This window comes from Puma concolor, chromosome C1, assembly GCF_028749965.1.
Source record: "Puma concolor isolate L17-30 chromosome C1, mPumCon1.1.hap2, whole genome shotgun sequence".
NCBI classification, from domain to species: Eukaryota; Metazoa; Chordata; class Mammalia; order Carnivora; family Felidae; genus Puma; species Puma concolor.
The window spans coordinates 23223900-23249541 of NC_141674.1; the positions used below are offsets into that span (position 1 = coordinate 23223900).

Here is a 25642-nt window from a genome sequence, read left to right on the forward strand (position 1 = left end):
GAAGCGTGATGCTGCTTTATTGAAATTTCTTCCCCGTCACACACAAAGCAATTATCCAAGGGGGTGCTGGCAGGGAGCCTCTTGCACAGCCCTCTGCCTCTGTATCCCCCTCTCAGACCCCAGAGAACGTGCCTCCATGGCCCTGTCTCCGCCTTGGGGTCAGCGTCCTCAGGAACCCCGGAAACAGGAAAAAGAGGGGGTGTTGGGATCAAAACCTTCCCTTCTGCCATCACCAACACGAGCGCCCGTGGCAGGGTCTGGGCCCACAAAGAGTCTGCCTGCCTAACCTGCGGATTCAGTCCAGCCAACGGACCCGCATGGCGACGGGGCTAAATTTCTGCTTAAGCACAAGCACTGGGCAGGACGGAGTCCCCTGTGCCGGGACTGGTGACGGATGGGCCAGCCTGCAGAATGGACTGGCAGTCGCTGTGTGACTATAGCGACCACGTGCGGCCAGCTGCTGGTGACGACAACTCTCCGGCAAAACCACCGTGTGTCGGGACGGTTCCGTGACGAGACAACCGTTATTTCCTGGAAGTAGCTGCTGGGTGACGTCTGGCAAGTGCCTGAATGTTCATTTGCACTAACAATCGCTCAGCCGCCCAGAGGCGCCCAAGGGACCAGCGTGGGCGACCAGTTGCCGGGGGCGATTGCATGGCATAGTTTGGGGGCTAATTTGATTTTTGTCATTGTTATTGTTGAATGCTGTCCCTAGTTTAAAACTGACTGATGGGCGGCGGACCGTAATTGTTGAAACAAGCCGTCTGAAGAAATCGGACGGCTGTGCTTGGTGGAGGTGGCGGGGGGCGGGGGGGGGGGACCAAGAGGCGATGACTGGGCGGCATCGTTTGTTGTGTGAACGGACAACGGCCTGAAAGCCAACGCGATGGCTGTTGCCGTCTGGACAAACCACCTCCCTGCACGGGGAGGCGTAGTTTGATTTGGCAGCCACGTGGTGAAGCGGTCAAGTTGCAAGTTGTTTAACCAAACCCCCCGAACTTAGAATGACGAACAGGTGAGACAAGTGCTGAAGCTGGAAACGAGCCGAGGTTCGTTGGACTGAACTTCTGAGGGACTCCAGGAGCCACTCCGCCGACAGCGTTGACCCAGTCGTGAGCATCTCCCAGGCCCCACGGGACAAGCAGGCCAGCGAGGGGGACACAAGCCGGTTTGTCCTGAAGTCAGCCGGGCGGCTCACCCCGGGGCCGCAGGGGCCACCAAAGCGAAGAAGCGGCTTGCGAGACAGCTCCGCCCCTCCCAGCACCAGGGCTGGGCCTGGCGGGGGTCACACCTCCGAGTAGGGGGGTGGTGCGGGGTCCCCGTCCGGGGTCTTGTATGGCAGAGACACGGCTTCCTCATAGGACGGCAGGACCACCTGGGAGCGACAGAGAGATAAGGGCTGACGATTGGCCGGAAGGAACCAAGATGCCAACCTGGAGTCAAGGGACTCCAACCCCCACCTCTGGCAGAATGGATGACGGTGACCAGCACCTTGCCCACCCAGGACCTTGGGTGCTTACTATGCTTGACACTGCATGCACGAGACAGGGGCAGTGTCTATCCCTGTAGGGGACAGACTGGCCTCTGCCTGTTCAGCTTCAAACCCCCTTGTTTTGATAACCATGCACCATTTCCCCTGGGAAAACGTTCTCGGTCCACATGCTTTCAGAAGAGTTGGTCCCACCCCTTAGATCCAAGGACATGCGCCCTGGGTGCGGCCACGCAAAGTAGAATCTCCTCCCCCTTGGCTAGCATCACTGGTTTGGGGATAGGCTTGCGACCCAAGCTGGTCCTTCAGGCGTGCTCCTGGGACTTTCTGCTGGGGTTGCTGAGAGGGTGGGATGTCAACCTAGGGATTTTGGCAGCCATTTTGCCACCACAAGGACAAGGCTACCTGAAAACGTCGCCAACACTGAGGAGAGGACAGTCCAGAGACGGAGAGAATGAGATCTCACCAGATGTCACAACTCAGCCAGCCTGAGCCAGGCTTACACTGGACGCTCAAGTCCTGGGAGCCAATAAATTCCCTGTTATCACTTGAGTCAGACCGAGTTGATTTCTGCCATTGGCGACCAACAGACTCTTGGCTAATACAACCCCCGTTTTACAGAGGAGGAAAGTGGCACCAGACGTTTAAACCAGCTGCGCTCTGCCCGTCACATCTCCAATCAGCTGCTTCTAAGACCGCCTCAGCCCTCTGCCTAGAAGGCCCCTCCCCCTTTCCCAGCTAACTTGCATCAACTGACAGTCTAAGACTTGGTCAAGTGTCACCTCTTCCAGGAAGTCTTCCCTGATACCCCAGATGAGACCAGGTACCTCCTCTATGCTCCCCCAGCACAGGGTGGCATCTTAAGTCCTCTCTGCACCCCCAGGGTTGGATATAAGGCCACCAAAGAGTGAGAGGCAGAAAATATTGAATGCATGCATGAATAACATCCTAGACTATCAGGGCCAAAAGAGATCTTCCCATTTCTTCTGGTCCAATCATCTCACAGTGGAGAAACTGAACCCCAGGGAGGGAGAGAGGCTTGCCCCAAATGACACAAGGTATGGCAGGGCTGGGACCTGACCCCCACCCCCACCCCCACCAGGCTCACCTTCTGGAGCATCTTGGAGCCGCTCCTCTCCTCGGCTGAGTTCATGTACTTCATGAACTTGTAGCATCTCCACACGCACTTGAACATGTAGACCTGGAAAAAGGCCCGGGTCAGGCTACTCTTTGCCGGCCCTTCTTCTCGCTGACCCAGCACGCCTGGGACAGATGCTGGGCACTCCCCGGGGAGCCCCAGCTCAGCCCAGAAGGTAGCAACCGGCCACTGCTGCTCACGCCCTTGTTCCGGTTGAGGGGTGCCTCATCGGCCAGCCCCAAGCGTTCCACACACTTTTCACTGCCCCCACAGACCTAGCGCAGAAGGAGGCTTCTGGGGGCTTCTGGGTCCCCCTCCAGCCTCCCTGGCAATGGTCCTACAAATCATTCTTCTCCACCCCCCGAGCTGGAAAACTCCCCACCTCCTGAGACGACCCCGTCCTTCTTGAGACAGAGCCCGTGGTGGGAAACCTTTTCTCCCAAAGTGCTTAGGATATGTCATTCGTTAAAGCAGATTACAAAACAGCATCCTGCGTTTATAAAAGCAGAAAAAACTATATCTACAGATGTATACATCTGGCAGATGACGTCAGCAACTGTTTTCTCTTAGCAGTTGATGTAAGAAGGGGGGGCGGATTTTCCAAGGTGGGGAGTGAAGCCCCCAAGGGCCTGTTCAAGAAACAATAGCCAATAGGTCTCTCTCTGCCCCTAAACCACCCCCCAAGGAAGGAGAGTGGGTCCCGTCTCAGGAAGCTCTCTTGAGCTCTCAGGAAGCTCCCACCCAAGGGGGTAAAGAAGAGGAGGGGAGATGGGGGGGGGGACAGGGCTGTGTGGTGGCCTTGATGTATGACGTCAACCCCCGCGCTGGTTCCCCCAAGCCTTCCGGAAAGTTCTCGCTGCACCTCACTAAAGCCCTTGTGCTGGGTTCGCCCTCAGAGGGAAGGTTCGAAGGAGTGAAGTCCCATTTCCAGGCTGGCATTAGGTGACCCCAAAGATTGCTCGGGGCCTCCAACTGAAGGAGACAGTGACGTCCGGTGACAGCCACCCACACGGAAAGACGGGAAGGAAATGCACCCGGATATCCGGACGTGGTCCCCGGGCGGTGGTGGGTGGTGAGTTGACTGCCTCCTTTCTGCTCATCTTGTCACAGTCAGAAAAGAACCCTCTTTAAAGCCCCTTCTTCTGCCGAGTCGACATCAGCCTCCCCGCGGCTTTGGGACACGGGTTCCAGCGCTGGCCTCTGGAATCCCCATGAGGGTCCTTCGGGTATTTGAAGACAGGGATTATGTCTCCCTTGACTCATCTCTCTTCTCAGCTGAATTGCCCTGGTCTCCCTGACTCCCTCAGATGGCAGAGTTTTCTTACCTCCTGGTCATGCTGCTATTGACACACTCCAGTCTGTCCTGTCTCTCTAGGAAGTCTCTAGAGTTCTTATCTCTCTAAGAACTCTAAGGTCTAAGGGACCCGACACGGGACTCTATCCTCTGGACCAGACCACCTCCGAGAAGAATAAAACCACTCCCCTCCCTCCCTCTCATCACCCAACCTCTAGTAACATGACCTCAGGACCCACCTACATTTTGGTGCTTGAATCACAGAAAACTGTGACGGGGCAAAGCAATATTAATTACGTCCCTTTCACAGATGAGACCCAAGGCCCAGAGAGAAGTGGCTCGAACACCAGCTACACAGCTAGCAAGGGGAGAGCTGGGACTCACATCCAAGACTTTCTGAATCTGATTCCAGACCGAACAACTCCTCCTTCCCTGGATCAGGGTTCTCTCCAGGTTACACGTTAAGTCCTTGACACCTGAACATGGTGGGGGGGGGTCTTCACAGATCCCCTCCCTCTCAATGGGATGTCCCCGGGGATCCTAAGTGGGGTCCAAGGAGCTGGTGTGGGAGGGCTGGAGTAAGGAGCCAAGAGCAGGGAGGGCAGCAGCGGCTCCCCACGCTTCCCAGAGCTGGGGGGCGGGGCCTCTCACCTTCAGGATGAGGACAGTGATGAAGGCGATGGAGAAAATGATCATCATCTTGATGAAATGGCTGTGAGCCATACCCTCCTGGCTGGGGAGATAGTTCTGCAAGAGATGTGGGGGCCACGTCAGCGCCTCTGCCCACAAGGGACTCTTCCAGCGTCCACACGTGGAGGAATGACACAGGCGTGGCACAGCCATCATCCTGCCCGACCCCTGCCAGGGGCGCGACCTACCATCAGCCCCAGGCGACAGGCGAGCTCAGCAAGCCCGCCCACTTGGCTCTTTCCTGGCTGGAGCACCTGGCCCCCAGCTGCGGTGGGGCCACGCCGATGTCCTTCTCCAGAGGACGGGCTCCCGGGCGAGGGCTCTGGGAGGTACGTCCCAGCCACACCAGTAAGCCGTGTCGGGAGTGGGCCCTCCAGAGCTAGTCAAGCCCTTGGCGTCCGCGGCCCCCTCCCCACCTCAGGTGTAACCTCAGGAGAGACCCTGAGTGTGAACGACCCAGCTGGGTCTGCTCCCTCGGACCCAGCGTGAGACAGCAACGGTTAGCCATTCCGCGTCACTAGGTTTGGGGATAATTTGTCAGACCGCTAGAGACAACGACTATTATTTCTGCGGTGCAATTCACACATCAGGGCTCCCTCTGGGATCGAGCGGGGCCGCCCCCAAAGTCGCGCGTCCTCCCGGCTTCTCCCTTTGCCTCCCCTGCTTCTCTGACTCCTTTTCAAGCGACGTCCTGAGAGCTCTCCTTCGAGAAATCACCCCCACCAAGAGTCCTCCTCCCAGGCTCCGCTTAGGAAGGGGGCCCAGCCTGAGCACCGAGGCACAGAGAGGGGAAGCAGCTTGCTCCAGGCCGCAGAGCCGGTGATGGGCGCCGCCCCCTAGCCCAGACTCACCATGTGGTTCATGGCCTTGAAGTTGAGATAGGTGGGTACTTCCATGTAGGAGCTGCAGAGTGTCAGGACGCTCAGGCAGAAATCCAGCAACTGCAGGGTCATCAGGGGGACCTTGGGGGCGCCCTTGGGAAGGCAAAGGTGGGAGGAAGGAAACAAACCGGCAGTGAGGCCCTAACCCAGAGGTCCCGGGGCTGTGGGGCACACGGTGCTCCCTCAGCCCGAGAAACACTCTGCCAAGGATGCTGACGACTGTCCAGCCCACAGCACCCAGAAAGAAACGGACACCCGTTTCTCAGACATTCCCGCCAAGGGCTGGTGGCAGGCCCCGGGGGGGCTCCCGCCGCCCAGCCCGGGTCAGCAACTCAGTCTCTTCCAGGACAACAGTTAGGGAAAGTCTGAAGGTGACTTTTGGGGCGCCGAGTCAGGGAGCAGCACCCTCCGTCACAGGCATTGGCCCTCATTGTTGTCTTTAGCCTCCTTCCTTCCGCTAGGTCACAAAGGAGGGACAGAGCAGGGGCTGGGGACTGAAATGGCCATGCGCCCTTCCCTGTGGTATAGCATCACGTGTGGCTGGCATTTGATTGCCCGCAAGGCGCTGAGCGCCCCGGATACACCTCCCTCCCTGAATGCCCATAACACTGTTGACGATGTGCCATCACGGGCGCATTTTCCAGAGGAGGAGGCTTGGGGCGATCCGACAGGGCTCGGGCTCATCGCCCAGGGAGGGGCCCCGGGGACTCCCACCCTCGCCAGCCTGAGCCCCTACCACCTCCCCCAGGCAAGGGGGGTGGTTGTGGGACGTGGGTCAGGGCTGGGTACTCACAACCCTGCTGCTCCGGGAGGCAAACTTGAGGTAGGAGGGCAGCTCGATGTAGGAGCCCAGCAGAGTGAGCAAGCAGAGGAGGAAGTCCATGATTTGCAGGGACAGGAAGGGCAGCAGGTACTTCTCCCGGTTCTGGAAGACAGGCCCGGCACGGTCAGGGTGTCCCTGTGCGGCCCGATGCCCCCAGGGACCCCCCTCCCTCACCGGCAGCTCCCTCCCCCGGGTAGTATGGCCCTCTCCCAAATCATCCCCTCCTGGCTCAGCTGAGGTCGTTCCTCGTGGACCCACACCCTGGAGTGAGATTCTGGGGATGGGGAGAAGGTAAGACCCAGGCCCTGAATGCAAGGCGTCTCGATGTCCCAGGAGACACAGGGCACAGTCCCCATCTACAGAGATAAGTGCCCCAGGGCCTTCAGGGGCAGGGTCTGACTCAATGTGCTCTCAAGAACCCAACAAGGAAGGGCTTTGTGCCCATTTCACAGATGAGAAGGGATCAGAGAGGACTTCCTAGAGGTGGGGACACTGAGGCTAGATCTGGAAAGAACCACAAGGGGGACGGGAGGCGACAGGAGGCAGAAGGGCCGAACAAAGGTCCGGTGGTGGGGAAAAGTCTGCGCTGGCTTAAATGGTGGGACCCTTCCCTAGGTGACCACTCCCAGGGGGTCCAGTCACGGTCAGAGGCCCTGGGAGGCTGAGGCCAAAGTCCTTCTCCTTCAAACTGACGGGGCCAGTATGAGTGCATTCGAACCCGCTGTTGGGGACAAAATGACAGAAGGGGTGGTTTTGTGGCTTCTCGGGTGGCTGTCTAAGATCACTCAGGAGGCCACCAAAACAACCCAGACTCCATCTCGGAACCTTCCAGACGCCCCGATCCACTTTTCTAGCTGGACCACTTGCGCCCCGCGACCCGCCCTGCCCAGGGTAAAATCACTCCCTGGGGTACCGGGCTTCCGAAAGAGCGGCATTAGCTCAGGGAGTGAATGGTGGCAGTTCAGGCAAAGTGGAGGCGTTCCAAAGCAGCCCCAAACCATCCACTGCCCCACCGCTGCTGGCCTGTGAGTCCCGGGCCGCCGGCTCCCCGGGACGCCCTTGCTGGGTCCTGCTCTGGTGCCTGTGTAGTGAGGCCCTGGCTTCCTGCCCCCTGGGGGCCGAGGGACAGACTGGTTCCTCTTCACAGGAGGCTGAGCCCCAGTCTCTCTCTCTCTCCCTCTCTCTCTCTCTCTCTCCTGCTAGCTGGGTGAAACAGAGCCAGAGGCGTCTACACCCCACCCCACCCCCGCCTCTGTTCTGGTTCCTCTCACTGATGACAAAACCCGCTGCTTTCTCCTCTGTCCCCAGGCCTCAAAATGACCCTTCTCTTTCCCCTGTCAAAACTCCCTGCTTGCATTGGCAGCTTACGAGCATGTGGGTCACCAGCTAGTACAACCAAAGCATCCGTGTGCAAGCCCCACCCATGGAGCGTGCATTTTAACGGGGAACCAAGGCCTCCAGCCTGACGGGTCTGGTACAGAAACGAGACTTTCCAAACGGTCAGGAAGCATGGCGATCTCTAGGGTGCAGGGGCGGGGAGGGGGGGAGTCTCCCAAAATACCCACCTCCCACCCTGTTGGCAGCCAGTGCTGCCCGCTCAGTGGGTGTGAACAAGAAGGGGGGCAGGAGGGCATCTGGGGTTCCTTGCCAGGCCCCAGGTCCGGACCCCCGTCCCCTCCCCGCACCAAGCCCTCACCTTGACCACTCCGATCAGCAGACTCAAGCTGATGACAAAGAGCATGGTGATGAGCAGGAAGCTGGAGATCAGGTTGGCTGAAAGGCAAGGGAAAGCAGTGAGCAGCCCAGAGGTGCCCCCAGGAACCCCATGCAGGTTCCAGGGACCACATTTTGGGAGCCACTGGTGTGGTGGCTATGACAGCGAAGGAGCAAGCCCAGGCCCTGGCCTCCTGCAGTTCTCAGTCTTGGGGACTACTAAGGCAGCAAACAGAACATTTCGGGTAACACAGGACGCAGGGTGGGAGGGTGGCCCGAGTCTGCCACCCCCGGGCCCAGGGCGAGGTCGGGGAAGCCTTCTGAGGAGGTGGCCTGTGAGTGGAGTGACCAGGAGTCCAAGGAGCTGAGACGGGGCTGAGCTAGGTGTGGCCAGCGCCACCAGAGTGGGGAGCAAAGGGACGCTGCAAGGTGTAGCCGGAGAGGTTCGCTGGGGCTGGATCCCACCATGGGGAGGTTCTAGTTTATTCCAGGGTGGTGGGCAGCCATTGACAGAGGGAGGCAGGAGAGTCCTGCCATCACCTTCCTGAGCTGGTTAGGTTCGCGAAGCACCAGCCTCTCTGCTCTCCCACCAAGAGACTTGGGTGGGGACAGATCTCCCTTTGCCGGTGAAAGATCTGAGGCTCAGAAGGGAAGGGGCAGGGCCTGAAACCCCAGCCCGTCTACCTGCTGCCAGGGCCCCTCCGCCTCCCGGGTCCCCTGGACCTACCGAGCCTGAGGTAGCCATTCTGCCAGACCTTGCAGGAGGCCTTGCCGTGGGCCACCTCCACGGAGTGCTCGATGAACAGCAAAACACTCATGATCTGCGGGCAGACAGAGCGACCATCAGTGAGGCCCGCACACCCCCACGCCTGCTCCCGCCCACCCTGGTGGCAGGCAGTCAGGGGCCTAGGAGGAGGCTCCTGGAGGAGACGGAAGGCCAGGTCCGTGGAGCATCCCGGATGAAAGTGTGGCCTAAACAGATAAGACGGCTCAAGCCCATAGTCCTCCTCCTTCCTTTTCCCAGCTGTGTGAGCTTGGGCTAGTTACACAGCCTCTCTGTGCCTCAATTTCCCATCTGTAAATAAGGATAGCGCTAGTAGCTACCTAAGGTTATCGTGAGGAATAAGTCAGAGCATCCCAGGAGAGCACTTAGAACCATGCCTGGTTCTTGATAAAACAGTAACTATGACTATTGAAGGTCAAGGTTGGTGGCGGGGGGTGGGGGGGGAGGCTCTGAGGGCTCCCGCCAGTGACTGGCCCCTCTTCTGCACCTTCTTTTATAACAGGCTCTGGACATTATGGGATCTTAGTCATGGCATCTGAGCATCATAAAGCTTCAAGCTCTTGGAATTCTCAACACAGGCCTGGGAGCACCTGATCCATGAATCCCTGGGGAGCCCTGTCAATACCAATCCCCAGGTGCCCTCAATTTCTCCATCTGCAAACTGGGGAAAATAATGCCTGCTTCATACAGTTGTAGTGGAGCCAGATGGAATAATTCACTTGAAGCACCTATGCTTGCTATTATTATTGCTATTATTCCCACTGGACTGAAGGTTCCAGGCAGGGAAGGCTTGTGTCTCTCTTGCTCACTGCTCTAGCTATTGTATTGGATGGATGGATGGATGGATGGATGGATGATGGGTGGATGGGTGGATGGGTGGATGGATGGATGATGGATGGATAGATGGATGATGGATGGATGGATGGATGGATGGATGATGGATAGACGGATGGATGGATGGATGGATGGATGATGGATGGATGGATGACGGATAGATGGATGGATGGCTGATGGATAGATGGATGGATGGATGGATGATGGATAGATGGATGGATGGATGGATGGATGATGGATAGATGGATGGATGATGGATGGATAGATGGATGGATGGATGGATGGATGAATGATGGATGGATGGATGGATGGCTGATGGATGGATAGATGGATGGATGATGGATAGATGGATGGATGATGGATGGATAGATGGATGGTTAGATGGATGGTTAGATGGATGGATAGATGGATAGATGGATGGATGGATGAAGGATGGATGATGGGTGGATGGATGTTTGATGGATGGATAGATGGATGATGGATGGATGGATGGATGGATGATGGATAGATGGATGGATGATGGATGGATTGATGGATGGATAGATGGATGGATGATGGATGGATGATGGATGGATGGGTGGATGGATGTTTGATGGATGGATAGATGGATGATGGATGGATGGATGGATTATGGATAGATGGATGGATGATGGATGGATGGATGGATGGATGGATGGATGATGGATGGATAATTGGATGATGGATGGATGATGGATGGATGGATGGATGATGGATGGATAGATGGATGGATGGATGATGGATGGATGGATGGATGGATGGATGATGGATGGATAGATGGATGATGGATGGATGATGGATGGATGGATGGATGGATGGATGGATGATGGATGGATGGGTGGATGGATAGATGGATGGATGGTGGATGGATGGGTGGATGGATAGATGGATGATGGATGAATGGATGGATGGATGATGGATAGATGGATGATGGATAGATGGATGGACACACAGATGGACAGACAGACAAATGAACAAACCCCATCCAAATCTTATGGGCCTGAGTGTTGTGGCCCTGGTGACAGTTGAAGTCCAGCCACAAAACTGTAGTTTGAAAGGACCTTGAATGTCACCTTGCCCATGCCCTCCGCCATCCAATGTGGGAGTCCTGTGCCATGCGGCCTCTATTTAAATACTTCCACCCAAGGGAACTCAGTCTTCTGTACGTCCGTGTTCTTGCAGCAAGCCTTCTGCTCTTCCCCACCTCTACACACAAGTCTCCAGGCACCGTCCGCCCACATTGAGAATCACAAGACCATCTCCTTCCTTGTAGTGGTTGCCCTACCTCTAGTAATATGGCGTGAGTTTACACAGGCTTTCTGGGTGGCCCTGCACTAAGTAACTCATGCTCAGCTGACAGGCAACCAAACACGCACCACCTGTTTCCCCCCTGCCGATTATGTGGGTTTGGGTTTTTTTGTTTTTGTTTTTGTTTTGCTTTGCTTTGCTTTAGCTCAGACACAGGTCTCAACTTCCTGCCATGTTACATTCTGTTCAGGGGGGGCACAAAGGGACAGCCCAGAGGAGTGATGAATTGCTGAGCTCCAGGTCAGACGGAGGTGGATTTCAATCCAGCTCAATACGTGGCCTTGGGCAAGTCATTTCACCTCTCTGAGCCTTCTCGTCTGGAAACTGGCAACCACTGGATTCAGTGCGGAATAGTATTGTATTTGCAAAGCACTGAGCCTGGAACCTGCAGTGGGGGCTCAGCAAACACAATCTGCTTTTGGCTGAGGTGAGCTTACATGAGGTGCTGCAGCGGTACCAAGACCAGGGTGCCAGGGGGTAGACAGCAAGCTTGTTCTAGCTGCCCTTCTACCTGGTGCAAGCTGAGCCAAAAAAAAGGCTCTGTTTCCCCAGAAAGGCTGAGAGCAGCCCCGAGCGGAAGGCAGATGCTGTGAGAGCTGCGGCTGGCACCCACAGGAAACGGCCCCAAGAGAAAAGAGCTGCTTCCTCAGCCCCTAAAAGCTGGGGTTCCAGCCCCTCGCACCCTCCACCCCTCAAGTTCACCTTTAAGGAGGGAAGGAGGAAGCGAGGTAGATGACAGCTCCATCCGGGACGGAACAGAGCACCCTGCGAGGTGGTGAGCTCCCCGTCCCTGGGGGTGTGCAAGCAGAGCACAGATAAGACGCAGCTGGGCTTAGAAGGGCACATGGGTATCTACCAGGTGTGGCAAGAGAAGACTCTGGAAGTCCCAAACGAAGCTCAGAACCAGACAATCCCAACCTCCCGTTGCTGGAAAGAGCCTCTGCCCACTCATTTTATAAGCTCCCCTCTGCTTGTTTTGGAAGCTCAGAGAGGTTAGGTGGCTTGCCCAAGGACATACAGCAAGTTGGGGACAGAGTGGAGACTGGAGTCCAAGTCTCCCAGTGCTCTCCTGATTCCTTCACGCACACCCCACTCCCCAAAGCACCTCAGCACCCCTGCTAGCCAGTACCCCAGGGGGTGCAGATATTTTGACCATGCACCTGTGTCAGTAAAACCCTTTGAACACACTCCTCTGTATTTCTTCATTTCAATTTTTTTTAAACGTTTATTTATTTTTGAGACAGAGAGAGAGACAGAGCATGAACGGGGGAGGGGCAGAGAGAGGGGGAGACACAGAATCGGAAGCAGGCTCCAGGCTCCGAGCCATCAGCCCAGAGCCCGACGCGGGGCTCAAACTCACGGACCGCGAGATCGTGACCTGAGCTGAAGTCGGACGCTTAACCGACTGAGCCACCCAGGTGCCCCTATTTCTTCATTTCAAAACCGAATGCACGTGCCACTGTTCTGGTTACCACGAACATCGTAAAACACACACACACACACACACACACACACACACACACACACATCCAGAAGTTAATAAAGGATATAGTGAAAAAGTTTGGAAATTCTAATACTGTCCTCCTGAGGTCCCAGCGGTCACCTCGGGTATCACCGCACTTTGGAGGCCAATGCTAACCCACAGCCGTCCCCAACCCCTCAATTCTGGTCCTAAACATCTCTCACGGCCCCACCATCTTGCCTCCCATGCTGCCATTAGCATCACAGTCACCCCCTCCCTCCCCACCTCCACCCTATCCAGTGACCCCAAAAAGAAGGGGGAGAAGGGCAGGGACCTTTGTGTACCCTGACCGCATGCCATCCGTGCCACCCACACCTTCCCGACGATCCTCCCAAACCCAGCAAAGGGACTATTCTGAATACTCCCACCCCCACTTCACAGATGAGGAAAGCGAGGCTCAGAGAGGTCCAGTGACTTGTCTGTGGCCTCCAGCCGGTAATCTGTAGGGCCAGGATTCAAACCCAGGCCAACGGGCCCGAGATTGGATTCCTTCTTCCACTGTCCTTCCAGCACCTCCCAACCTCCCGCCTCTGCCTGAAGCCTGGCCCGCTTCGCCACTCCCATGCCTGCGCCGGGGGGGCAGAGTCAGAGGGGCCCCAACCCCCTCTCTCCCCACAGTTCCTGCGAGGTCAGCAGGTGCCGGAAGTGGTCTTCCTTGCGTAAGAATCACCTTCTTACAGGCTCAGGCTTCCCTCCATTCCACCTTCTCAGCAGCCCTATAAGGCGAGGGAGGTAATTCTGTCCCCCAAGTGAGAGCCCTGAGGCCCAGAGAAGGCAGGAACCGGCTCAGAGCCCGGCAAACTCAGAATCTGACTCAGACGCTCTGCCGGCCCCTAGCCTTCGGCAGAAGACAACAGCCCCAGTCCAGGAGAAAGACAGGAGCCTCCGCTCCCTAGGAGATGGGAGGGAGAGGAACTGACACTTATTGAGTACCTACTGTGTGCCCAGACCTGCACACACAGGCCTCCATCGCAGTCTCCCAAAACCCTGCGACAGAAGCCACATTTTCCCATTTTACAGATGAGAAAATGGAGGCTCCGAGAAGAGAACTCACATGGCCGCCGGGGATCTGAACCCTGTTACCTGGGCTCCCAGGGTCCAGGGCTCCACCCAGGGCCGAGTGGGCCCAGCCCCTGGTCTTGCCAACCTTCTGCCCACCCTTCCCCCGGCAGCTCTGGACACCTCCGACTCCAGAGCCGGCGGGTGGGGCGCCAGAGGCTTCCCATACTGCCTCACTGCTGTGTAACCCTGCCCAGTTCCGGACTCCTCCCTGCCTTCAGTTTACCCCCTCTGGTCATTGAGGAGGGTCACCCCCATTTGCACCACTGGGACGATCGAACTCCTTGCAAACTATGGCATGTGACACCGAGGCCACCCAGGGTGGCCCCCTGAAGCTGTGCTCTGTTCATCCGCAGGCCCTCACTGCTCCACCCAAGCCCCTACCCAGGAGCCTTGGCGGTTCCCGGAAAGTAACTGGTGTTCCTACAGTGTATGCTGGGAGAGGCCCGGAGACCTCAGGAGCCCTGGCCGTCACCTCCCCCCTCGCCCCCGCCACACCCCTGCTGCTACCCACCTGGACAGAGAGTTGCCTTCTCCCGGAGCTTTGAGGGTCTGTCTGAGCCCTGGCCCACGACCCCCAGGGACAGGACAGGGCTCCTCTCCTCCCACAAGCCCACTCGCTCACCTGCTCCCCCAGGGCGGCGCCTTTCTCACTGCCTTTTCTCTTCGGCGGTGAGATCACGCAGAGAAGAGCTAGGGTGCCTAGGTCAGGTGGTCCTGGGTCCAACCCGAGCTCTGTGCCCGCGAGCAAGCCACTGACCTCTCTGAGCCTGCCTCCTGGGGATATCAACCAGACCTGCCCCACAGGGTTGCGGTCAAGTCAAATGACATCCCAGCACGGGGCCAGGCGTCCCAGCAAGTGCTCCATAAACCAACACGGTTGGGCCGTGTTCGTTAAATTCACTCCCTCTGTTTGTTCATCCAGGAAATGCTCTCTGAGCACACAATGGCCCCAGGCCCTGTCTAGGTAAGCCACTCACCCTGGCCTGGCCCGCCGGTGTCACAGTCCCCGGGGGAAACCATGGGTGACCAGTGTGTTCAGAGTCACGACAAAGGGCCTGCAGAGGGCCGAGGGTCCCTGATGAGGGAGTGATTGCCACTGTCTGGAAGCCTCACGGAGGGTTTCACATATGGGAAAAGTTGGAGTAGGGTTTTGAGGGTTAAGTAGGAGTTTCCCAACAGAGAACAGAACAAAGCATTCCAGGAAGAGGGAGCATCACAATGCAGAGGCCCAGAGGCTGGCAGTGCAGATCCAGGGAAATTTGTGGGCAGGAATGCCTCTCCCTGAAGGAGGAGATGTTACCAGTGGGCAAGTGAGACCCAGAGAGACACCATGACCAGCCCAAGTCCACACAGCAAGCCTGTCGCAGAGCCGGGATGAGGCTCATTCCAGACACCGAGCCTGGGCTCAGGCTGCAAGACCACATTAGTCCTGACCATGCTCAGCCCCACCCCTGCCCTGCCGCCATCCCTGCTCTCCATTCCCCCCTCTCACCCCTTCCCTCTGCCTCTCCCTGGGCTCGGTCCCCGTGCCCAGCCCTACCCTGTCCCTTCTTTCTCAATAAACACAACCTCCCTAAGCTGAGCAGGCCAGGAAGCTGGGAGATTTTCTGTTTTCCTAGTGATTCTGAGAAGCAACCGACAGCTAGAGCTGAAATAGAGGCAGCAGGGCTCGTAGGGTGAGCGGCAAAACCGGGGGGTGGGCGCGAGAGGAACGGGGTCGCTACGGAATATGGCCGTGGCCATAGTGGCGGTGACCCTGGCGACCTTGCTGGGGGGTGAGGACCGGCTGTCACGTGGCTGGGTTTGGCGTGGCGGAGACAGTTACGATGACGTGTGTGACCACGGCTGTGGCAAGCGCGGGGGGTGACAGAGGCAACTCCAGCGGACCTGCTGGGAAGTAGTCACAGACACCGTTGCTGATGTTGATGACATGGTGACATCTCGATTCGGTTGTGCTGATGGCAGTCACGGGGATGGCTGATGGCAGTCACCACGGTGACATGTGACGTTCCCCGACTCTGGGGCTCAGTCACCACTTCCCTGACCAGGAAGGTGGGCCTGACCTCCCGGGGCTCAGGACACACCCCCTCAGAAGCAGGCAGGCAGGGTCCCAGCCTCTGGGATTCCGGGGGGTGGGGGGGCGTCACTTACAGACACCCGCCCCTCGGTGAGCACCTACTACGTGCCAACTGGAGCGGGACACTTTCCTCGCCTTTCACTTAATCGACGCTTCACAAATCCGCGAGGTCAAACTGTCCCCGCCCCCCCCCCCCCCCCCCCCCCGCCCCACCTACGTCCGAGGAGAGCAGGGGCCTGGGTGTGGCTTGGCTGAGTTTGCACAAGGAGTCAGGCCCGGGCTGGTCCTCGACCCTCCCTCAACACGTAGCGCAGCTTGCACAATGGGAAATGCGTCCCAGGTGCACACCCCTTCCCGCCCCTTCTCCCTTTTCAGGGCTGCTCCAGCCAGACCCTGTGTCCTCCGGCTCTGGTGACCTAGGGACCCAAGGGCTCCTGCAGGCTTGGACCATCATTATCACTTTCATCATCGTCGCGCCATCACTGAAACTCACCTGCCCACTCTGTTTCCCCTGCCCGCCCCCCCCCACTCCCCACGTATCTGGGAGGAGGAAGGGACAAGACAGCCAGATGTATCAGCGTCAAGAGGAAGCTCTCCTCCCCCACCCCCTCCTCTGCCACCCCATACTTCCTGCCGAGGCTTATCGGGGCCACTGGGCGGGGGCCGTTCCCCCATAGCACTACCGTCCCAGTCACCTCCCCAGCCTGCCCAGAGATCATCTGCCGGGGCCCCCGGAGCCAGGGCTCGGCTGCCCTCCTCTGCCCCAGAGCCAGCTTCCCCGCCCCGAGGCTGCCACTCTGCTGTCCTCCCTGCCACCCCTGCCCCCTCCACTGTTCGCTGACCAACAGAAGTGCCTGTGTGTGGACACCAAACCACCAGTCCCCATGGCCACGGCCACCCTATTTGTAATAGCCCCAAACTAGAAACGACGCTCCCGCAGGAGGACAGGCAAATGCCTGGCGATGTATCCATTCAGTGAAATATTACACGGCGGGGCTGCTGGCCACACACAGCAACACAGAGGAAGATCACAAACCCAGTGTTGAGGCAAAGAAACCAGACACAAAAAGGCACCTGCTGTGAAATCTCATCCCTAGTTAGTTCTAGAACATATGTGGGAAGAAGCCAGTGGGGCAAGGGTGGTGACGAGGAGATGTCACCAGGGGCCTCTAGGTGCTGGCCTTGTCCTATTTTGTAATGTGGGTGGAGGTGACACGGGTGTGTTCACCTCGCACAAGTTCAAGATGTGCACTTGTGACAGTTATGTAAGTTATGCACCAATAAAAGGTTGGCAAAAGTCAAATCAAAGAGCGATTAGCTGGTACCTACTGTGTGTCATGCCCTGGGGATTACAAAGATAAATCAGGCTTCCGGGCCCCCAGCCCAGAAGACAGGAGCCACGGGGCCCAGGAGCTGGGGGTGAGGAGTCGCCCTGGGATGGGGATGACTATTGGGGGCTCGGGGTCCAGGACTGGGGGCTCCAGGAAGGCTTCTGAGAAGCAGTACGTCTTAAAGACATTTTCTCCCAAAGGGCAGTGGGAAGGGTGTTCCAGGCAGAGGGAAGGACAAGACCAAAAGTGGGTGAGCCCCATTCAGGAAACCGTAAGAAGTTCTCTTGGGGATTGTAACTTGGGGTCATCCGTGCCAGGCCCCCAGTAAGCCCCCAGGAAACGGTAGCTGCCGTGTGGCTGGGCTGGTGGGGGGGGGGGGTGTCGGAGACATGAGAGAACAGGTGATTTTCCAGGGGCCGTGACTTTGGGACTGGCAGAAGCCGGAGAAAGACCACTCCAGGCAGAAAGGACAGCTTGTCCAAAGGCGGGGAGCTCACAGAACATGATTCGGACGGTGCGTGCCTCGGTTTACCACACTGTAGCATAAGGATCGCCAAGATGGGAGCACTCCATGGGGAGCATCTTGCTCCGGCCCGGGCTGTCTTGGAGGGCCAGCGTTCTATCCTCAGGGACCCCCAGCCCTCCGCATGTAACAGCCCAGCAAGACCTTCCCTTTGCCCTCTGCCCTCTGCCCTCGACCCTCGGCCCTTCCAGACCTGCCCCTTATCCTCACTTCAGCCTTGTGAGGCAAGTTCTGTTTTTCCCATTTTCTCCCCATTTTGCAGGGAAAATCGAGACTGTGTCTTTACATGTGGGCTCTGAGTTTCTACGAACGAGCCCCCCCTCCCCAGATCTTACAGTTGACCCCTCCCCTGTCACTACCAAGAAGCGTGCCCCCCCCCCCACCACCACCACAGTCTGGGCCGTGAGCAGGACCCCCGGGCTCTCGTCCTTCATCTGCCACAGGCTGCAAAGTCGACTGGCCCCTCCAAGCCTGTTTCCTCTCCTGCCCAACGGAGGCTCCAGAGTTAGCTGCCATTTGTGGGGCACTCATCAGGGGCTGAACATGTCTCCACCTGGTTTCCTGTGAGTCCCAGAATGACCCCACACCTCTGGGCCACCGGCCCCCATTTGACAGGGGAGGAAACTGAGGCTGGGGGAGGGGAGGGATGGTCTGGGCCGTCGCAGGGCCGAGGACTGGCAGAGCAGGGAGCCAGAACCTCCGCCTATGCAGCCTCTCGCTCAGCCTTCGGCCTCATTGGGCTTTCTGTGGGCCCCTTCCTCACAGGAGACCAGCACAGGCCTTGCAGTGAGCACGGAGCGAGGCTCTGGTCCCAGGACCTCAAAATAGAAGCCTCACCTCCTGGGTGACTGAGAAGACGTCACCCCACCCAGACCCGGCCTTCCAGTCACGGGGCCCAGTCCGAGTGGGGTGGACGCCCTCCTCCCAGCTGTGGCCCTCTGACAGCAGCGGGTCCTTCCAATCCAGGTGATTCCTGAAGACTGGGACCACCACCCACACCCCATGCCCAGAAGCCCCTTCCTGCCCTTCCCTGGGGCCTGAGAACCAAGAAGTGGGGAAGAGGACAAAGCCCAGCCTGGGGTCTGGCCTGTCTTCGCCCCCCTCACGGGGTAAAAAAGTTCCATCGCCCAGCCCTCCAGGTCTGGTGACACAGGAAACGCTTAACTTTGCCCCCCAGGGGGCGCCCTGCGTGCAGCACCCCCATGGGTCCAGCGGGTCTGACGGCCCCCTCGAGCAGCTGTGTGGGCCTCCAGCATTTTATAAGTTAGAAGGTGGGGTGCACATCCCCGAGATGAGGAACATAGCTCAGTTCCAACGGGGCCCCTGGGCCACCCCCGTCCCACCCCCACCGGCCTCTTCACACCTCCAGGAAGGGCACAGAGCTGCAGGGCACAGACCAAGGCCTTTCTGCCCCACATGGGGGCACCAGGCGTGAAGGAAGAGGTTCTAACAGACTTTCATCAGGGACTTTCCCCACCTGGCAGTTGGGGCCTATTTTTAGGCCCCAGACAGACGAGCTTTCAAAGATGCGGTCTGCTCCCCCAGCCCACTCTGGGCCCCAGCCGGCAGCCCCTCCCTCAAATGGGGCCGCATCAGCTCAATGCCCCAAAGCAGTCGCCCTTGAGGCCAGGGCTACTGACCCCATTTAGGAGATGAGGAAACTGAGGCCCCGGACAGCAAAGCGCCTGCCTGCGCCAGGTCACCTCGTAAGTTAGGAGACGGCTCTGTGATTTTCAATCCCAGAACAGAGCGGAAAGGAGAGCCCCTGGGGGGGTCTGAGAAAGACAAATCAGGAGGGCTTCCTGGAGGGGGAAGCTTCCCGTGAGCTGGACCATAAAGAAGAAATGGGTAAGAGGAGAAGACTGGGTGAGGAGACTGGCTCCCTCCCTGTGACCTGGAACAAACCAGGAACCTTCCTGGACCTCTGCTTTTCTCATCTATAAAAGGAGAGGACTGGACCAAGCAGAGATCCCTCCTTTTGGCTCTGAAGCCTGCAAGAAAAGAGGAACTCGGCCCAGCATCCCCCCACCACACCTCACAGCCATCCCTCCCTAAACCCCAGCTTCACGAGCTTCCCTGTGTTCCAGACATCACATGGTCTCTCCCACCCCCAAGGCTTTGCTCAAGCTGCTCTCGCGACCTGGCCTGCACTCTTCTCCCCAGCACCCCCAAGCTCGGGCCTGTCATCCCTAGCACGCCAGCCTCCTCCAAGAAGCCGCTCCTGAATCTCCCCTCCCCCGTCTGTTCCGGGACTGGGATAAGGCCCCTCATCTGTGCCCCCAGAACAGTCAGCCCCGTCATCCAGCAAAGCCATTGTCGCAGTTGTCCTTGGGCCTGGAGCCCATAGAGGTCCAGACCCTGGTCTGGAGCTCGGCACATAAAAAGAAGGCATGTTGGAGAACGTATCTTCATTAAGGACAGACTCCTTCAAATGGTAGAGGTGGCTTTACTTTGTTTGTTTTGCCAATTTAAAAAGCAATATACTTGAGCAACCACATAAATACAGTAGCATTGGATGATAACCCAAAGTACAAAGTAAATATCCGTGAGTTTCCACTGCTATAAATAAGTAAACCGTTTCGTGTAATTAACACATGAGGAAAACAGACGAATCCCCCATGAGAAATTCCAAATGCCCTCAAGAAATAACTTGCCATTCTTTAAGTGACTTTCTTCCCCAAAGGAGAGTATGGAAGGCGGGGCAGGGTGGAGAAACCTGCCGATCACGACTGCCGCCAGGTGACCGAGGTCACCGTCAACAGTGCTAAGACACGTCAGGAGTCCATACCTTTGATATCATGTGCTGACGATGGCCCCTTACCCCTATGGTCTTCCTCCCAAAAACACCTGACCCAAGCCTCACCAAGAGAAAACCCTCAGACAAGTCCCACTGGATGCATATTTGACAAAACGTATGCCCAGCCCGCCTCAAAACTGTCAAGGTCACCAAAAACAGGGAACATCTGAGAAACCGTCCCAGCCAAGAGGAACCTAAGGGACATAAGGACTAAATGTGACACGGTATCCTGGATGGGATCCTGAGACAGGGGGAAAAAAAAAAAAAAAAAGATGTTAGGGAAAAGCTGAGAAAATCTGAATAGAGTGTGGACGTTAGTGCGTCGAAGGCGACCCATCAACTGTGACAGATGAGCCATCACATAAGGTGCTAACACTAGGGGAAAACAGGTGCAGGGCGTACGGAAATCTGTACTATGTCTGTGACATTTCTGTGAATCCAAAACTGTTCTAAAATTAAGTTTACTTTAAAAAGTCATACGTGTGCATTGTACCGAACACGGAGAATACGGGAGTGTAGAAACAATTAGAGCTTTCACAACCCTGGCAGCCCAGAGACAGCCAGCCCCGGCCTCCCTCCCTCCCCGGCCTGGTGCTACAAGGTTTTGAAACCACCGCAGGTGTAAGCTTTTTCGTCCGGGCGATGCGTTCCTAATGGGATTCCAGGTGCCTTGGAGGGGAGAAGTCAGGGAGGGAGAGATTTCTGAGCAAAAGGGCCTTCCGGGGATCCTTTCCTCTTACCATTGATTTAAGACAGGCTTTGGGTTGCAGACAAGCCAGGGCTAAAGACCTAATTTAAGCCTCCCCAGAGAGGCCGAGTCTATGAATAGCTCTTAATGTTGTCACCCATGACTGGCTCCAGATGATGACAATCTGGGCAATCAACACATCTGGGCAATAGCTTCCCTTTTTCCATCCAGATGTTAGAGGCCAGGACAGTATACCTGTCCCCCCAACTGCTCAGTCACAAGAAAGCCCCCAGCCCCCCTGCCCTTTCTGGGAAGGAGCAGAGGACGATCCCCCCATTGGAACCAACCAAGGACCCCAGACAGCACTGCCCGGTACAGCTTCCTGGCTTCTCCTCTGTTCTCATGCCTTATGTTCTAGAACATCCCATGGCTCCCCATGGTCCACATTACAGACCCTGGGAGTGACTTAGCACCCGGGAGACATTTGGCAACGCCTGGAGGGATTTTGGGTTGTCACAACTGGGCAGGTGGGGGGAGGCTACCGGCACCTTGCGGATAGAGGCCAAGGATGCCGCGAAACGTCCCGCAACGTACGACAAAGAATTCTCCAGCCCCAAGTATCAACAGCAGCCTACCCCGAACTCCCAGAGTCCTCAGCTTGTCACTCGGAGCCCCTACCACCACCTGCACCCCAAGCCAAAGCCTCCAGCCTGGGCTGTGTACGTGTCCCCTACACAAGCCACCACCCCTCAGCCTGTGCACTTTGCACACCTGTGCCTCACCACCCCCCATAGGCTACGCCTCCCTTAATGGCACCGCCTCCAAGGAGGCTTCCCTGGTCACTGGCCCACACTTTCTCCAGCTCTGCGGGCAGGCACTGATGTCGCTTCACCACGTCCTGGTGAGGACCTCACGCAGCGTGGTCAAGAGGAACTCTCGAGAGTCGCGAAGCCTGGGGCCTTCAGGACAGAGGCCAGGCCCAAGCAGCCTGCATGTGGACGCTGTCCCGCCCGCACAGGGATTTCTTTTTCACCTCGAGCCAGTCGCCAACACGGGAACGCCACAACATGGGGCCTAAAAGGCCGTGTTTCCTGCTTCTCTGAATGTCAGAAGAGCGGCTGCTGGGGCCCGCATTCCTGTGTGGCAACAATCAGAGGAAGGAGGGACCGGCCACCGGGGTAGACCCAGAACAGGGCCCCGAGGTCACCGCGGGTCCGTCCGCCCCACTGCGCTCACTTACGCGACCTGCCCGGCCCGTCAAGAGGCTGGAGTCTGAAACCTCTGCGCCAGTCCACATCCCCACCCCTCATTTTCTAAAGGGGACACGGAGGCCCAAGAGAGAAACTTGTCCGAGGTCACACAACCAGTCAGGGGCAGAGCTGGGGTACAGACCCAGGGGCCTTGTCCCCCACAGGGACGCCGCGGGGGCCAATCACCGTCCTTCGGAGAACGCTGCCCAGTCCGAGCTTGGAGAGGCCCTAAGGATCTCACGTGGGGACAACCGAGGCGCCATTCGCTTCTCCCAGGATCACTCTCACGCCGGCGGGAGCTAGGCAAGGCAACCTCTGAGAAGCGCCCCAAACCAGCATCACTCCAAGTGCCCGGCAGCACACTGTGTCGGAGGCACTGCTCACAAACACTGCTGTGCGCCAGGCACCCCGATCCTCACAGCCAGAGAGGTATTACTGTTTTCAATGAGGAAACCGGGGCCCAGAGAGGTTAAGTAAGCGGTCCCCAGCGGCACAGCTCGGAAGCGGGGAGGCGAGAATTTGCACCCAGGAGTGGACCCCGAAGCTAGCTGTGCACCGATCCGCTGAGGAGCCCCGCCCCTCTGAAGGCCGGGCTCTCGCCACAGCCCTGCCTGCCCTGCCCAAGACAGGAAGCAGATGCAGCCAGACTTCAGCAGTTTCCAGCAGCCCACCACAACAGAATGCCGGATTTAGGCTAATTTTGAGGAAGCCCTTCTAGGCTCATGAGAGAACTGTTAACCACAGGCCCTGAGTCACCGTAAGGAGGAAGGTGCCTGGGTCTGGGGGAGCCGGGTGTGGCTCAGAGTCGTGCGGTGAGGTAGACGGGGTCCGGGCAGGAGTGAACAGAGACCCCAAGTTTCACCCACCGAGACAGAGCGGGGAGCCGCTGGCCCCAAGGGGCTGTGGCTTGCCCACAGTCACTCCGAGCGAAAAGACAAAGGCTCCACGCCGGGGGGGGGCGGTTTGCACACCAGCTTCCAAAGGGGAACTGCTGGGCTGCTCCCTCTCAGGGCCAGGCAAGCCACCCCACCCTGTAGCACCAGATCTCAGATCTTCTTTGGTGGTTTGGTGGGTTGTAAACCAAGAGGATTCAGCCCCCTCCCTCCCCGCCCGGAGCACAAAGGAGAGGGTCCCCCCTTCATCCTCCCAGCGGCCCAGGACCCCCCACAGGAAGAGGCAGGCTGTGCCTGGGGCCTGACCCCATCCCCTGGCAACAGCCCCAGCCCACATTTCTCCCGAGATTCCTGGCTCCCGACGCACTTTGCCGGCTGCTGCTCCCTTCGAACCTCGCGGCTGTTCTTTGGTCCCATTTTACAGAGGCAGAAACTGAGCCCCAGAGGCAACGTGAGTTCCATTCGCTCAGCATGAAGACCCTCCTCCCACCACTGCTCCACTCTGCCAGCTGCTGCAGGGCTCCCCCCCCTCTTCCCGGTTGAAAAAGGGGAAACTGAGGCCCAGAGCAGGGAAGGGATCTGGCCGGGCTCCCGCGGAGAGGTGGTGGGCAGCGGTCCTCCCACCCGAGGGGGTCAGTAGATTGGGGCCCTCTCTCTTACACACACACACACACACACACACACACACACACACACAGCCTCCCCGCGCCCACCCGCACACTCACCACATGGTAGATGGCCAGGGCGGTGGTGGCGATGCGGACATTGAAGCAGCAGCAGGTCTGGCGGACGGCAGCCGTGCGGGGGGCCATGGTGCTGCCGTCCCCTGCTCCTAGGCACTGAGGGAGAGAGCCCAGCGCCTGGAGCAGGGCAGAAAAGAGGAAGCCGCCAGCTACCCTCTTCACTTCCTTCCTGCCCCTCAGACAGGCAGGGGCCGGGTCGTCACCACTGGGGCGGGGCGGCTGGGAAGGGCTACAGGCTGCCTCCAGCACCACAGCTGGCCCTTTGCCAGCCCCGGGGGGCTGGGGGGGGGGGGGAACCTCCCTGGGGAGGGCAGGTCCTTGCAACTCCATACATACCGTTTGGTAGAGCTGGGGTCGGAGCAGACTCACGCCCCGCTTACTGGACGCTCCCCATCGCTCGTGGAAGGCAGCGTTACCATTTTGTAGATGGAGGAACACAGGGCCAGAGAGGTCAAGGCAACCACCCCAAATCGCACAGCAGTCAGTGCTGGTGGCGCGATTCAAACCCAGGTCGGCCTGGCTGCAAACGTAGCTACCGCATAGCGTGCTCCTGGATTACTTGCTCTCATGCGCACCTCCGTCCTTTGAGGGAGGTCGCATTACCAGCCCTAGTTTACAGATGAAGAAACGGGGGCCCAGAGAGGGGGAGCAACTTGTCCAAGGTCACACTGCCAGCCCACGGAGGAACTGGGATGAAGGGGAGCCGACTGCTCCGAGAGGTGGCCCCTTGGAGCTGGTGTTCTCTTCACTCTACGTCCAGCCTCAGAACGTGTCCTTCCTGAGCTCTGTCTGAACCAGGACAGGAGAATGATTACTGAGCAAAGCCCTCAGTCACACGTCTGGCCCTGGTTTGGGCTCTCCCCACAGCTGGCTCCTTTATGCCTCATGGCAGTCTGGGAAGCCCTCAGTCAAGCCTCTCTCCGTGGGCCACAGGGACCCCGAGGCTCACATGCCGTCAGGGCTTTTTCTCCCCCTCACTCTTGGGAAGAGTTGGAATTAATAAAGCGTGACTATTAGCAAGCTTCGCCGGCAAGCTAGCGTCTCTACTCCCTTCTCAGGTGACAAGTGATCCCTATTGCAGTAAAGGAAGGGCATACGAGGCACTTGGGAAATCCCTGCCAGCATTCTGCTTTGTGCTGATGCCGAGCTCACTTGCAATGCATAGTTCCCCTGGAGAACTCCTGGGCACCTGCCATGAAGCCCCACCCTCACATGAGGTCCTGGAGTTCGGATTGGCCACCACGGCTGCTCATCATTTCCGCCCCGGGAGAGGTTATAAAAGGTCTCTCTGCTCCTACCCCAGGCAAGAGTTGCTCCATTGGACTCACAAAACTTGGCTGGTACACTTGATCAAACCTTTCTCTGTTTGCCTGTCAGACCAAGGGGGCTCTGCAGGCTTGGGGTTCCTGGGTGGCCCAGCCAGTCCCTCCCCTACTTTATTTTCAAGCTTGTTTAGCTGGCGTCACCGACCTTGCTGGATCAGACGTCACGGAAGGGTGGTGCAGGGTACTTGGTTACGTGCGTGGGCTCTGAGGCTCCCGGGTTCAATTCCCGGCACCTGCCGGCCACAGAGACAACACAGAGAGAAAAGTCCTGCTTTGCCCAAGAGCGGCAGGACCGGAGTGGCAGGAGATAAAGAAAGCAAGGGCCAGAAGGGCCCCGAGGCTGCGCTGGGGAGCCTGGATTTCATTGTGCTGGGAAACCACTTGAAAATTTAATGCCCTAGCAAATGATAGCCATTAATATCATCATGATTTGATGAAACTAAAGCAGGTGTAGAGCCC

The 25642-nt window shown here is 57.9% G+C and overlaps 1 protein-coding gene across 1 annotated transcript; it reads right to left on the reverse strand.

The window, feature by feature from the left end:
• LAPTM5 (lysosomal protein transmembrane 5) lies at positions 1-24008 on the reverse strand. Its single transcript, XM_025934960.2, has 8 exons — positions 23841-24008; positions 8756-8849; positions 8012-8088; positions 6286-6417; positions 5463-5585; positions 4573-4668; positions 2598-2690; positions 1-1375 (listed from the first exon to the last, which is right to left on the reverse strand). The coding sequence occupies exons 1-8, from the start codon at positions 23925-23927 to the stop codon at positions 1286-1288; spliced, it is 792 nt and encodes a 263-aa protein (XP_025790745.1). The 5' UTR covers positions 23928-24008; the 3' UTR covers positions 1-1285.
• Positions 24009-25642: the final 1634 nt, after the last annotated feature.